Raw genomic sequence first — 15,644 nt, 5'->3', positions numbered from 1 at the left:
TGACAGCTCTGCCCTGGCAATGCACGATAAAACCAGAGCCCCTAAATGAAGCAATAACCTTCTCTGACTGCTAGCCTGTCTTATGTTAAATATGCGTAATTGTGTTCTGTGCTTTGTCTCTCTTTGCAAAAGACTGCACCGTTATTTAACCAGGAAAAGGAGGAGCTTAAATAGTTTCTATAATGCTGTGACTCTGCTCTGCATTCAAGACCATTCCTAATCTATGTGTGTCACAGGAACACAAGACAGCAGCCTGCTATTCCCAAGGGGATTACCATCAAAAGAACCAAACCAGAGGTAAAGAGGACATTTCTTCTCAGAGAAACATGTATGCTGTATTCAGCTCTGAGCTGTAAGAGCCAAACGTACATTGTTCCATCAACGCAGGAAGTTCAAGGCTTCCCCCTCCTCTGCCAAAACCCAGGGAATTTCCTCTGTGCTACCTAGATAAGTAACTTCCTTCAGCATTGTCTGGAAGGCCTGAAGAAGGGCCATTAGCAGACAGAGCATTTTATACTACTAACCAGGTGACTTCCTTACGGAGCCACACTAAGTAAGGATGGAAAAGGAAATCCTTTCTCACTGCCAGAGTTTGTAAATTAATTGCATTTGGATAGTAATGCTACAAGTTCACACCTCAGGAAACAAGAGCCCTGGGATTTGCACCCTGGAATGTAGCAGAGCTGCCTGGGGCCATGCAGGTGCTGGGAAACGTTTTCCCTCGAAGGGGCAGGCATGTGAATAGTGTTTCTTGCCTCAAGACAGCAGGAGCCACACATCAATTTGAGCTTCCAGAACTGCCTTGCTTAAATGCAGCTGAATTACTAAACTAGTATTTGGGTTCAGTGGGGTCCAAACAGCTATTCCAAGAGAAAAAAACGTTTAAGGATTAGCACTGCAAAGGAAATAAACTGCAATGCTCCTTACAACAGCAAACTGCTTGTTGAGCTTCATCTGCTCAGCCAACACAGTGACATTGTGGAAAAGATGAGGCTGCATGTGACTCCACATGTGAGGGAACCACCAGAACTCCTTCCTGTGCTTGAGCAGCATGTCATCCCCTTCATCTTCCTCATCTGTACCTACAGAAAGCAGAAAAGGAAGTGCAAAATCAAAAGGCAGAAGAGGCCTCAATGTTTAAAAGCAGTGGCTAATCCCCTGCAACGCTGAGTCGTTCCAGCAGAGTCATGCTCTAATGCATTACACACCACACACACCAAGGAGGGGGCTGCATGCAGGTGCTGGGACAAAGGACTCCAGGGGCTTACCTGTGTGGTAGAATTTCCCTGAGAAGCCCAGGTTGAAGGTGAAATTTGGGACTAAAGTTCTCAGCTTATTCTGGGTGCTCAGTAAAGCCTGTTTGAACAAAGGAAAAAGAAATGTTCACATTCATATTTTTTCTTCTGTAACATGTCTCTGTGCTGTACTGGTGCCCAGTTAAGTCTGAAGAGGTATCAAAGGAGATGGGACTCAAGCACTGCTTCCCTTGCAGTGGAGCAGAACAGCTAAGTGCTCCTCATACAGACTCTACTTGGAGAAGTTCTGTTGTATTAAATGATGCCCCTTTAAAACCACAGTCAGATCATGTTCTCCACTTCAATGTGAAGGACCCAAAGTGTCTGTGCTAAGGCAAAGGAACAATAAATCTCACTTGAAAGCAACAGATTCTTTACACTTTACAGATTCAACCTCAATGCTCCCTTCCTCTCCCATGTTGGCTGGGACTTTGCTAATGAACCTCTGCCCTTTCTCAGTCTATGTGCTAATGAAAAGGAGGATGGGGCAGCCCATGGTACACAAATGAAGAAAAAGAAGTCAATAATATGAACAGTAACTAAGTGATTCAAATGGAGGGGGCTTTTATTTGGAGAGGAAAGGTAGATTCTCAGAACTACCCATATAACAAGTCCTGCCACAGCAGAGAGGTATCCCTGACTTTGTGTTCCCTTGAAAGTGCCAATATTTTATAACATTAAAAGTTTCCTGGATTCTGGGAAGAAAATCTGGGAAAGCCAACATTCACAATCCTCACATCTCTTACAGGTTCTCTTGTGCTCACCTGCGATTGCTTTAAATGTCTGAAGTAATTGCTTTAACCAAAAGGAAGGTGCCTTGTGCCACGAACCTCAGGGTCCAGCAGTGTACAGAGTAAGACAGCACACAGCCTTGACAGAAAAAAACCAAACCAAAAAACAAACCCCAGAGGTTCAGTGTGTCACAGACAAGTAAGACACAAACTAATTCTAGTCACATTTATTCTGCTGGAAAACGATAAAAAGAGAGGAGACGAACACTCTGCTGCTACCTGCGTGCTTTAGGGAAATGTCACTGGTGCGTCTCCCCATGGGAGAATTTTTAATCAAACAGGGGCTGGCAGGAGGGCTGTTGGCAGGTGACAGACATGGTCCTTGTCTGGGCTGCTTAGATTTTAATAGCTTTTCTCAGAAAGCAATGGATCAGTGGCTGCACCAAGGTGAAGGTGATGACCTCTCAACAGCAGACTTCGGCTGGATGCAATCACACAGGAAACGTGGAATATAACTCTGGGGAAAGCACAGAGACCTATCAAACTGTGCAGGGAAGATGAACAGATCTTCCTGCATCAGCTGCCCTTTGCCAGCCCCAAGGAGCATAAAACAGCACTGAAGGGTGCCTTCACACGGCTCACACTCCATAGGAACTGTTTGGGTGCGCCACTCCCTCAGTGGTGCAAGTGCACTCACAAAAGGCAGACTCTCATTCCGTGGAGGTGCCTTGACACCAACCTCCTATGGATAACCTGACAAATCACAGCTCTCACTGATATATCAAACCAGCGTTAACCAAACACTGGTCATCACATAATTTTAAAAATTACTTCTGTAGTTCACTTCAATCACCCATTCACTGCAAACATACGCTGAGCAGTTTTACAGCCAAGGCAGGCAGTCCATGACCACAGCAAGGTGGGAAGACCAGACAGATTCCACGTGCAGTGCTACAAGACACTCTCAATGCTCTCTGTGAGGGAACCAAGCTTTCAGACTTTTCCCTACAGACACACTTAATTGCCTGTTCCTCATTCCCACATCCACACAACAGTGACATCCAAAGCAGCCTGGGACAAATTTCAAAGATTTCAGCTTTTCCATGGCCACTTGCCTACCGCATCTTTACCTCAGTCCCCACCCAAGAACAGTAATTTGATAAATGTAAGCTATGTGACATCTCCAGAACCTATCACAGACAGTGCTTTTAAGAAGTGACATGCCAGCAACACTGATGGCTGAAGTCTCCTTTGCAGCACAAGATCCGGAACAGGCAATAAGAGGTCAAGTTCCCCTTATGCACCCCAGCAAGACATAAGCACCCCACACATCAGGGAGCACAGACTAAGAGCTGTGCACCTCTCCTTGGAGACGCACCTGTCTGTCCAGATGATGGTTTACAAGATCACTTCAAATTTGGGACCAGCACCTTGAACACATCACCCCATAACTCAGACAGGAAAGTGCCACTTTCTTTCCTTTCTCCAGAGCTGTCCCAAGCCTCACCACTTCTCTCTGCTGCCCTGAAAGGCACATCCAGTTCCCCAAGCCTGGGTAGGAAAGTGTGGGAGGAAAGACAGCGGTTAAGAGGCTTAGCATTCCTCTGCACAGAAAGAGATTTAAAGCCTGGCTGGGGTTACCATGACAACACATCTGTCTGATAATAAATCCCAAAAAGCCCTGCTCCAGCAGGCTGCAATCCTTTGTGTCCGGGGAGGGACCAGAGAGGAACTGTGGGGGCCCCAGAAATTCAGAGACTATGGAGCCCTGTGGAGTCCTGCTTTCCTGGCAGGTTTATTGCTAATTGTGTGCCATCCCTCTGCTGATGCGGGTCCATGTCACAGGCACATCCCTAAGGTGGCACAGCATAGGTCTGAAGAAATGTCTTTCCCCTGAACATGATAAAGGAGACTAAAGTGCCAGTATTTGGATGTTTGTTCCAACACATTATGCATTCCCCGTTCCCTGGTTCCACACTGGTGCCAAGAGCTCTGTGAGCCGTAGTAGGGTGCAATAACGCAGGTGTGGGAATGGGCTGGGAGATGGCACTTGTCTCTGCACTGTGTTCCTCTTTCATAAAGTAGGATGAATATGACAGTACTAATCATACCTAACAGGTGATTCAAGTGGCATTTCATTTATATCCATAATGTGCTCTGAGACTCTTAAACAAAAGGCAATCAAGAAATGCGGAACAGGCTACGCATTAAGAGAGAAAACAGCCAGATGTGAACAGATCTTCACATGCATATTTAGGAAGTTCAGTTGCTCACAGGATATGAGAGAGGGCTAGCATTTTAGCTATCCCCCACCTCTAAAGAGCAGACTTTCTTCCCCTAACAAACTGCCCCTCAATCCATCCAAGTATCTCTTTTTATATTTTTTATCTGTTTTTTTATGTTTTATTTCAAAAAGCCTTCCAAGGTATGAGCCTGACCACTAAGTGGCCAGAAAGGCCCCTGCCCCAGCTAAGCTCCCCTGCTAGAAGCCCTGCAAGGCTCACTCCAGCAAGGCACAGATGGAGTCTCCAAAGAGATTCCCAGCACTGGCCACAGGAATTCTTAAGCCACATCAAGGCCAGACCTGCTTCATGCTTGTCACAGTCTATCAGAGAACATCCATTGCAATGCACAACCTATATTTTTGGAGACTTTAGTACTTAACTGGGGCAGCCAGGCTGCAGGCCCAAGTGACAGAAAACTACATTCCAATGCACATTTCCGGACACAATGGAAAAAATGTCTAAGCTTCACTCTGATGTTCGATGCCCATCACTTTTAAAAAGGCTTTTTAATAATCTCAAATTATGAGAAATATTTACTTCTAAGCAAATGTTAGGGAAAAAAGTTTAAAATTGTGCCTTTTGTCACAGTATGTTAAAAATCTCTATAATCTCACTGACAGATCTGCAAAGATTTACTCCACAGTCACTACAAGCTCTTGATGTCATCCAGGGGAAATAAAAACTCTCCTCATTCTAGGAGTGAGGAAGAAATCAGGGAAAGCCACAGCACTCTGACTGTACTGGGAGCTTCCTTAGGACCTAATCCTTTTCTAAGATAACAGGGTGTCCTTGGCATTGGAGTAATACAGGGCTAAATCTTCATGCAACTCTGCTTTTTAAGCTACAAAATTTTTAACTTCCAGAAGCGTTTGCAGAGAATTTAGTTGCTCCACACAAACCCTAAATGTTATCTATCTCAGGTCCCGCTAACAAGAGGCAAAAGAAAGGGGGGAAGTAAGGCTGAGAGTCAGATGCTGGGAAAAGAGAAAAACATTACTCTAAGAAAAAAGTACATGGACAAACGAAGAGAAACAGATGATAAAAAATGGAGGAAGCAAGCTGAGTGTTTTTACAGCCTCTTCTCAATGCTCATGCAAACCATACTAGGAACATGTGGCAGAGACACATTCTTGGCAGATACTGCCCCTGTGGGCCCCGGGCAGTGCGTTCTTGAGAGGAGTTCCTGCAGCTTTCTTACCACCCAGCAGCAGCACTGGCAGAGCTCAAAACATCACTGGCAAAAAAGAAAGCTCTCATGGTACTGGTATTTCTACCTGCCCTGCAATCTTAGAATCAGGGAGTTAGGAATTGCTGAGTACTTTAATTGCAGGTAAGATCATCCTCTACAAATTAGAAAGGCAAGAGCTGGCTGACAGCCACCCTCACTAGGTTCTCTCTTCTGCACCCTCACCATTCATAATCCAAAATGAAATTACTGTGCTTGATTTTCACTTAGCTTGCTCTCAGACTCACTAGCAATGATTGCTCACTATTTATGCCCTTGTAGAGATTACCAGCAAAAGAGGAAAAAACTCATCTACTTAATCTTCTTTCCTCATACCTAAAGATGGCCAGAAAAGATCACAAAAGCCAGATCCTTTTGCATTAGAAATGGCTTGTCTTTGGTGGCCAGTTCCATGGAGCTTTGGTAAATTCCAAGGATTATGATTTTAGAAGAGACTGAATGTGGAATAAATTGAGAAGAGAAGGGATTCTCTGAGATTTTGTTTTGTTAATTATGTGCAGTTCAAATCTCTGGTAAACTGTACAAAGGAAAAATGTTTTCTTTGTGCAACTTCCAACTGTTCCACTTCTATTGAGGACTGCAAGCTGCTGCTGCAGCCCTTCAGCAGAAACAGGAACTCAAGGGTTATCATCTTTAAAGTAAAAGAAAGCACAATTCCTTTTTTTCTTGTTAAAGAAGAAAGCTATTCAGGTCTCCTTTAAGCATCACAAATAAAAACATTCATCTTGTGTAAGACATGTACCATGAGCATACATTTGATCAAATTATATTCAGTGCTTTCTTTTAATACCCATTTTGTCTGGGAAGGTCTCTGAACGTGGACCTGCATATGGCAAACAGGCTCACTGGGACAGCAAAGTCAATTTTATACCTTCACACAACATCCAGTCTTCAAACCACTACCCTGACCATGTAATACAAGCTTTGAGATAAAGAGCTGTATGTTGAGATAACAGCCCTGAAACAGAGCTTTCATATCAAAGGCCAAAGAAAATGCCAGCTGTTCTGTTACTGTTATATCCCCTTCTCTCCCCATGGTGAGAGACTATCAACAAATCCATGTAGTTATTTCTCGCTTTTAAAAAATAAAAATTCATTAACCTCGCATGGCTCTGCAATCAGAGAGCTTCTTTTAAATGGATAAATCTGGGTTTTATCTGCTTTGCCTGAGATTCACTGCTTACTGATCACAGATTATTCCTCCATTTCACCCTGTTAAAACCCAAACAAAGCATCTTTTGGAATAATCTTGTCTGGGTTTGTTTTTAACATCACTAGAGCAGCCTTTGTTCCCAAGAGCTTTGGCCACCTATCCTACCTTCCCACATGGGTCTGCAACCTGCACAGACACTACAGAGGTGAGAATCTCTGCTGGTTTGGACTAGTGGGTGTAGGGCCTGCTTAGGATCAACATAAGATCGTGATCCTTCACCAAAAAAAGAAATTTTAAAAAAAAAATCTTTCAGAACATTTCAGCACTTCAAAACACAGGGACACTAGAGTGAAATGAAGAAAATTTTAGCATTTTCCTTCAATAAGTATTACATACAACTGTTCCATTTTCCCACACCTGTATACTAGGAAACACTTCTTCTATGCCTGTTTGCTTAGAATGTAATGGTCAAAGTTGCTCTAAGGAATTATTAAAGAATGAAGCAAGCGAAACAGTGGCATGCAGTTAAGAGTTCCTTCAGGCACACAGCTTCAAGTGATTTGAAAAGATCAAGTTAGCTCCAAACAGAATGCAGGCTTTTCCTTTCCCCCAGACTAAACTTGGAATCAGAAACAAAACATAGAATCTTGAAGTCCTAAAACCTTGGAGATTATAAACTAAGACATATCCTGCATGGATACATAAAACATGTAGGAAAGGTGGTTGAGACTCCTCAGGATGTGGAAGAGGGCTCTTGGGAACATGTAACAGGTAAGGTTCAGGTAAGGGGCCAAACCTGTACAACAGTATTCTGTCTTACACCTTTGCCTCAAATATTTTGTGCCTTGGATATAAGTTTAAAGGGTGCTTCACCTTGAAGCTGTTTTGGAAACATGCTAAAGCAGTTACTGTCACAGGCTTACCATCATCATGGGTGGTGCCATCCAGGACTCACCTGAGGGCAAGTGCTGAATGGGAATCCAGAGTATTTAGCTGTGAACAACCTCAGCACACCAGAGAAACAGGCAGTGCACCTGCCTTAATGGCTACAAACCGGAACTGATGGGGAACATACAAAGGCAAGTCCTTGGCTCCATGAAGCATCACACGCACGTGTATCACAGACTTAACAGAACACCTTATCACGTACTTTCAAGGGCATGGAGAATCAGAAGGAGTACTTATCTTCTGCCTACTTAATTTTATCTTTGTCTGTCTCAGTTCCCTCTCCTCCAAAAAACCTGTCTCTTACCTATAACCTTTCCTAATAGGTCACTGTATTATTCCAGGAACTGCCAAGGAAAGCAAACCACAAAGATGGAATCTCTCTTTCCCAGTCATGAGGCCACAGAGCTGGTTCTCATGAAGGCTTGGTCTGACCATGTTTCTCTGGTGAATTTTTTTCTATTCCCTGCCCAGGGATGAGGGTTGCTGGTAGCAGACATGATGGGGGGGGGCAAAGGGTTAGAGAAAACCCCTCCTTTCCCAATTTAGTTGTTTGTGTGCTGAAAAGCTAGATGGCTACAATAGAGACTGTATCAGTTTGCATGGACTGGCCTACAGTTTTGTAATATAATATATGCAGTTTATACATATCAACAATAATAATAAATACATTTTTCTGTTCTATTCTAACACAACTTGTCTTTTCCTTTTGAACAGCAGAGTTTACAGCTACAAATAGGTTGGCATAGGAAACCTGCATATACTTGTTCCCTACATTAAAGGGGAGACAGAATAGACTGCCATGGGCATCCTCCTCTTAAACTGAAAGAGGCCAGCTCCTGAAGTGTTCCATTTAAAGGTGTAGAACTGTTGAGAGCATCACACATGGTGCCTCGGCATCTCTGCAGGCTAATTCTCTGTATGAGTACAACTGCAGCAATCAATGCTTTCCCTCAAATTAAATGCCACCTTGAATTTCCTGGTATAGCACACACTCTAGAAATCCATCTAGAACCACTGGAGGTAGCTACTCTAGGATTTTACCTCTACATCAGATACTTTCATGCGAGTGCCCTCTTTTCCCACAAATATATCATCGATGTCAACAAGGATATAGCGATCAAGTGTGAGACACAGGCGCTTGCCAGTCAAGTAGGCAATGGCATCCACGAAAATGAGTTTGTGCAGCCAGAAATTGAGGTTATTGCCGAAGAGAACCCGCTGGATCCCATCATGAAGACCCAGGTCCTGCATCACTGTGGCATGTAATGCCTTGTGAGTGGCCAGGTGAGGAATGGATTCCGAGGATTTCGTGCTGGCCAACAGCACTGGCTCATAAGTGCTGTGGTTTGACTGAAACACAGTCCAGTCATCACCAGGCAGAGGACCCTGCTCCACCTCATTAGCCCGGGTGACATAGAGCAGGGGAGCACTGGGATTGATGTGATAGTCCCGCAGCCCCAAGTTGCAATGTAGGAAAAGAGGGAAACCCTTGAGCTGTGCACTGAGCAGGCTGTTCTCATTGGCTTTGAAAAAGCCTATAATCCCCACTCCATACTCTACACAGTATTTGTCCAGCAGCTCTCGGTTCCAAGCATCTAGATTCACATATTTAAGGATGTTCTCATAGATAATTAGAGCATAGCGTCCTCTGTCTTTGTCTGTCAGGGTGGGCATATCCCCTTTGCCAGGGGCGATCTCTGTCCTGTATTTAAACCGGCTGGATTCCAGGATGGCCACTATTTCCTGCCCCAGCTGGGAGTAAATGCTTTCCACAAAGACGAGCACCACAGGATCTGTGCGTGACGTGTCCACAGACTTCGTGAGCCTCCAGCTGGCTTGCGGTGGGATCAAGATGCGGTGCTGGTTGCTGCAGTCACTGAAGGGCAGGGGTGGTGGCTCCTTGATTTTGGGACTGTTAGTGACATAATAAGCCAGGATGCACATGGAGATCAGGCTGAAGGCAATGAGCAGCAGGATCAATCTGTGGAGCTCCAGCTGTCGCACGTGCCGCACTACTTTCCACAGCTGAATCATGGTGAGGCGGGCGGCTCACCCCCTCCTCACACTCCGGACTCACGTCGCTCTTGGAATCTCCAGTGCCGCCGTGGCAGTACCCAGCAGCAGCTCACAAAAAAGAAAGAGCAGCTGCAGAGAGAGAAAAAGCTAAAGCAAACAGCTACAAGGCTAGACTCCCAGAGATCTGCCATTTATCTCAGGTAACCATGGCCCTCAATTCCCATCGCTCTTTTGCGTGCCTCCTCGGGTTCCTCTCCTCTCAGAAGTCTTTGGAGGAGCAAGGTTTCCAGAATCTCGTCTCCCAACAGCAAATCAGTCTGTCATTCTGTGCACAAGCAGTTTCAGCTCAGCCTTCCCAGGTGTCCTGTTTCTCATTTAGCTGTTTCACATTCACATGATGGCACCTTCTCTTTGCATCCTGCAATTCAAAAAGAAAAAGTCAATTCTCAGTATGAATTCAAGGCATTTAACGGGTCTGAGATTAAAAAGCAGGACTAGCAGATGATAGGTGGGCAGCATCACTCGCCCATCAGCAGGTCTGTTCCTTGGGAAGAGTGTCACACCCCATTTGTGCAGGAGCTTGACAGAACAACCACAATGGTCCTTGGAAGAAAGATCCCCACAGCGCACAGTGACTCAACATTCACCTTGGGTGAGATTCTCACACACTACAGCAAACAGAGCCAAGTACCTGGCCTTCCCCCAGCCCTCTGCAAACCACTGAACAGAAAACATGAAACCCTTTTATTCTAGTCTATATTTCAAAGCTAACAAGAGGAGAGGGCACTCTCTGCAAGGCTGCCCCGTTTGTCCTGGGAACTCACTCTCTTCCAGAGGTCTCAAAATACAGCTCTGGAGAGGCATTATCCCTCAGGCAGCACAGAGGGCAGGAGGCACAGGTGATGCCATGAAGATTTTTTGCCTTTTCTTTTATACCCGTTATACCTTTTTACAACTTCTGTATTCTTAGTGCTTTTGCCTACATTCTTGGACTTGTTTGTCAAGCTAAGAGATGAAACATTTTAGAAGCTTCGTAGCTAGGGATCAGTGTGCCCCAGACCCCAAGGTCCTCTCCAGAACACATTCTGTAAACCAAGATAGAACCATCCAGGGGAAAGTTCCTTGGGGAGGGGGGCTCAGTCGAGCCTCTCACTGGGGAATCTTTGATAGATATGCTAATTAGTAAAATCTATAATGTTATACCCGATCTTTGGGGGATATACTCAGTAGGGTGCATCTCAATGCATATGACCTGGACATGTGCACCTAAGGATCCTTAAAATAAATACCAAGGTAAAATCCTTTTTCCCCTTCTAACCGTGTATGCCTCTTGATTTTAAGACCAGGAAAAGGCATCACGGGCTGCCCACGCACTGCACACTTAATTGTTGCCAACTGATTCAGTGGCAGTTGGAGATTAAACATCTCCTGAAACCTTCATCGCCTTCTCTCATATGCCACTGAAGAACGCGAAGCCAGTTTTAAATCACCAACAGCATGACATAAATTTGGGTTGGTCTCAAATACATGAAAGCTTCTTTTTACGAAGCTCTCTCACCTCCTGCTTTGTGTTCATGGCAGCAGACTATTTCACCATATGTTGCTATTTTTCCAGGAAAAAATGCCCAACAAAGCCAACAAATACCAAATAATCTAAAACAAACACCAGGGAAACTAACTAAATTGCACCTTGCTTTAAAAATAAAGTAAAAATCACAGTGGAGTCTTTTCTCCCTTACTGGCAGTGTGACTTACCCACAGCAATACCCCGGTGCCTTTCTTGGCATACAAGCACATCTTTGGGGCACAACTGCTGCCTCCCCCAGAACAATGCAAGAATGCCCTCAATGCCAGATGTTGCTCACCAAGTCAGACACGCTGACTATGAGCTCTCTGTAAAAAATAAATCGCCTTTTTTCTTTAAAAACCTTTTTCAGTCACCCCCCCCAATTCCTGCAGATGTGCTCCACCACATACAGACCCTCTAACCACCTGCTCAACTGCCACAGTTTGCAACACTAGGAGGCACAAGAAAACAACAGCAAATAATATTACCCAAACAGGTCTTCATCCTTTCTCCATTCCTCTAATTTCTGTTACTACCATTCTGATAAAACAAAGAATATGAGAAGACTAGTTTTTGAGTTTAAGGCATACATAATGTTCTTATATAGTAAAGCCAGGGGTTTCTAACAACTAGCTCCACCAGAAAAGGAACTACTTGTGAGACAGATGCTTATTTTGCTCCACCAGAATTTACTTGTGAGACAGATGCTTATTTGTAATTTGTCTTACTAGACAGAAAAAAATCCTTCTGAGTCAGGGAAAATATCAGTTTATAGATGAGGCCAAAAGTCCCACTTAAAAGACTCCCACTAGGCTGTTTTCCAAACTGTTGGTGCAGCTTGAAGCAGAGACAAAAACCACAAACAGATTTTATATGAAGAGATATAATAACTGCTAACTTTATGACAGCAGATGGAAAAGTCAGAGTACTCTTTACACAAGCGCTACAATGATCATTATCTCAAACAGCTCCTCTGCTATAAGCTCAGCAGAGCAGGGACTGCTTTGTGTAGCACACAATGAAACCTTACCCCGGTGAGGTCTTCAGAATAGCTGTAGACTGTCAATGTAAAGTATATCACACAATTTTCTACTGGAGAAACTGAGACACAACAAAACTTACTGAAGGTTGCACTGCAACACAGCAGACGAATCGGAATTTTTGGTAAAATTATCCCTGTTCCCAAGATTCCAAATGGATTGGGTCTCCATTCCCAAATGGCCCTCTGTAATGACAGAGTTGGCTTTGGAAATCCAGCTCAGTCAGCAACAATAAGCTGTGTTTTCTTCATCACAACCGATCATCTTTCAGTTTTGTCTCTACATACTGGTAACTTTTTACTGGAAAAAGGACAGGGGAGAGAAGGTGAAAAAATACTATGTGAAGATGTAAAAAACAGAACTTGTATAGTTTTTTCTTTTTCTTGCTACTGAAGTGACAACTGATGTTGAATATATGATTCCCTGGACAGAGCACAGAACATGACTTCTAATTCCAGCTCGAGTCAAGTTCAGTCCCTGTAATACACCAGGAATTCCAGAGTATCAGCATAGTACCCAAAATCATGTGCCACCTTTCAAAAGCAATGAGGAAAACAGCCTTTCCACCTCCACAACAAGCCCTTCCCATCTCAATGACTCTGCAAGGAAGACCCCAATGTTACCACCTTCCTGCTTGGCATTGCAGCTCCAAAGTTGCAAAGAGGCAGAAGCCAGCAGAGGCAGAAATCAGCAGGGCAGAGAGAGGTAAAATAGAAACATATTAAAAATGCTGTATCCTTTTTATGAGGTGAATTCCTTGTAAGACAGAGTAATACAGAGCTCCATGCATATCACAATGTTCCATACATGAGAAGTAATCTTCACTGTACTCCTGTGGAACAAATTCATGCTCAACACTTCTCTCAGGTTCCAGTAATAGTCAATTTTGATGGAGAAAACTGAGAATTCCAAGTTATTGTCTTCCCAAATAACTCACTTCCTTTTGCTTTTCAATCCCACTTAATAAAATAGAAACATACAACTATTCAGGATTTAAAGATTCACTATCTTAACATGCATTACACACAAAGTTGCTTTTGCAGGAGGAAATAATGTAAAGAGAAACTCAGGAGCCCAAATGTTACTTGTATTAATTTCCAAGCATGTGTTTCTGGGGTAGAATTTGTAATCCAAACACCAGGGTAATGGTAAGAAAATCAAGAAGATGTTGACTTATGCAAAAGCCTGGCAAGGTTCTACTTTTATCCCAAAGCATCACCATGGAGAACACTTCTCTTCCCTGGTTGCACTCATTCATCTCTCCAACTTAATTTTTACTTTTGAACCAATTCTGTTTTGTGAAGAACTGTAGCTTCAGTTTCCCAGTTATCAGTTTAAAGATGAAAATTACAGGACAACTGGATTATTCTGTAGAGTAAGAATGAAACCAGAGTTTAAGTTAGGCTGCCACACCTGCAGTGCCCAGCTGAGGGGCACCAGGGAGAGGAACCCCCTTTGCTGGGCACTTCTGAATCACAGCAGTGTTTTGATAACAATGATTCCATTCAAGCCTCTAGCGAAGCTCCCAAACAAGCCCCCATTTGTTACATGGATGAGCTCAAAAAAACAAATTAAAAAAAAAAGGCCTGTATCAGATTGCTGCTCAAGAATCTGTCAGCTCCGATCTCTTTAACAAGGCTTCACAGCCAGAGGGCATGCCAGCTGGCACGGGATGCATTTCTTTCTTTGGGGACTGCATCAGCTGGTTTAGGTTCAAACGAAAAGAGGGAAAAAAAAGCAACAAACAAATACACTGAACCAAATTTATATTAAAAGGCAAGAGAGCTGTCAGAAACCAGTCATACTCAAAAAACCCAAAAATATACTGGAGAAAGAAAAGAAAAAAAACAGAATCATGGTGAAAATTATACCCTTTTAAAGGAAAAGAAAATTCCTGTGTCCTCTTTTGACATCAAACTCCTGGGAATCTAACACCACAAAAAATCCCAGGTTTCTAGATAAATTGAGGTCCACTCTGAACTCCTGCCTGGACTACCTAAGTGTGAATTGTGGGAGGTGGCAGTCAGAATGCACAGCAAGAGTGAAGTGCTCAGAGGTCCAAGGACGCAGGCTCAGCAGGCACCCGTCCTGCCAGAAAAGCATCTCTAGATTAGAGAGCATCAGCTGTAAGGTCAGCTACCCCAGAGATCACCAGCATTGAGACAAAGGCTTCATCAAACTTAGATGTTCTGTTTCCTAGTGATATACGGTGTTAATGTGAAACATAAACTGCTTTGTGAATTATCAGCTGCTAAGCCACATGGCAACTGATGTGATATGAAAGCAAGATAACAACCAGAACCGTGTGGTTTTAACATCTGATCTCCAGATATTTCCAGTGCTTGGAAATGATTGTGGGAGTTCACTGCAAACGCTCAGGACCAGCACTTAGCCAAAACCAATGACCAGAATTTAAGTATTTGGGCTTCTGGTGCATTCATGCCAAGGCACATTGAAGATAATGGGTATCATCTGACACCTTTATCAGGAACTGTCAATGCATTCTTAGCTGAGCTACAGAAGGTTCTTACCACCCAAACCCCAGTGTCACCAGTTCATTACCCCAGCCCTTTTCATTATTCATAATATAATCTCTCCATCTGGAATCCACAGCAGCAAGATCTTGCCTTTGTCCACAACAGCTCTATTTCAGAGAACTTTCTTCTGCACTTCCTGTGAGATGGTTGTTGCCTTGGGCCCCAGGGGGACTGCAGTAATTGAGTTACACAGTAATCAGAGAAGGAATCTGATTGATTTTCCAACCCATTCCACTTTAATGGTGTCATCATGACACAAAATTCCTCATTAGTCTGCTCAGTTCTGAAACACCACAGGCCCTCTCTTTGTCTGTGGTGGTATCTGTATGCCAGGCCTCCAGGTACAGCCCCTCTCTCACAAAGATGGGGAACCCGTCAAGTAGTGTCAACAAAACACAGCAAGCCACACAGCAAAAGAATTAGTAGAAAGCTCAGGAGAATGAATGCTGGTTGTATTTCACATATTGGGTAAAAAAAAAATATACAGCCACATTGCAATGAAATTGCCATGTTCATTTCTGGGCTCTGGCCATGAGTTTCAGCTAACATCCACTGCCAGTCGAATCCTGCCATGAGAGACTGCCTAAGGAATACAAAATTCAGATCAAAGAGGCAAGAAACACCAATGGTGCCCATGCTGCTCTGACAGGCAGGACTGCAGCCTTCAACCAGCTCCGTGCTCCGCTTGGGCAAGTCCCCATGCAGGGAAAAGCCTCTCAGAACAGACCTGTGCTGAGCCAGAAAGCTGCCAGCTGGCCAGTAGGCTTGAAATGTGGCAGTCCAACATAAGAGGAGAAGACCTGTGTGATGAAGTAATAATTATTTT

The 15,644-nt window shown here is 43.9% G+C and overlaps 1 protein-coding gene across 3 annotated transcripts in view; it reads right to left on the bottom strand.

Annotated features, from left to right (window-relative positions):
- NDST2 (N-deacetylase and N-sulfotransferase 2) overlaps positions 1–15,644 on the bottom strand; it is a 135,317-nt gene that overhangs the window by 15,698 nt on the left and 103,975 nt on the right. For all 3 annotated transcript variants that reach the window (XM_082286647.1, XM_082286646.1, XM_082286648.1), the window contains 3 exons: positions 8,700–10,092; positions 1,269–1,356; positions 928–1,082 (listed from right to left, as the gene is read on the bottom strand). In XM_082286647.1, the coding sequence (XP_082142773.1) occupies positions 928–1,082; positions 1,269–1,356; positions 8,700–9,692 (1,236 nt within the window). In that variant the 5' untranslated portion in view covers positions 9,693–10,092. The remainder of the gene's footprint in view (positions 1–927; positions 1,083–1,268; positions 1,357–8,699; positions 10,093–15,644) is intronic.

Source organism: Coloeus monedula (assembly GCF_965178545.1).
Source record: "Coloeus monedula genome assembly, chromosome: 8".
In the NCBI taxonomy this organism is placed as follows: domain Eukaryota; kingdom Metazoa; phylum Chordata; class Aves; order Passeriformes; family Corvidae; genus Coloeus; species Coloeus monedula.
This window is presented reverse-complemented; position numbering and strand designations above follow the sequence as displayed.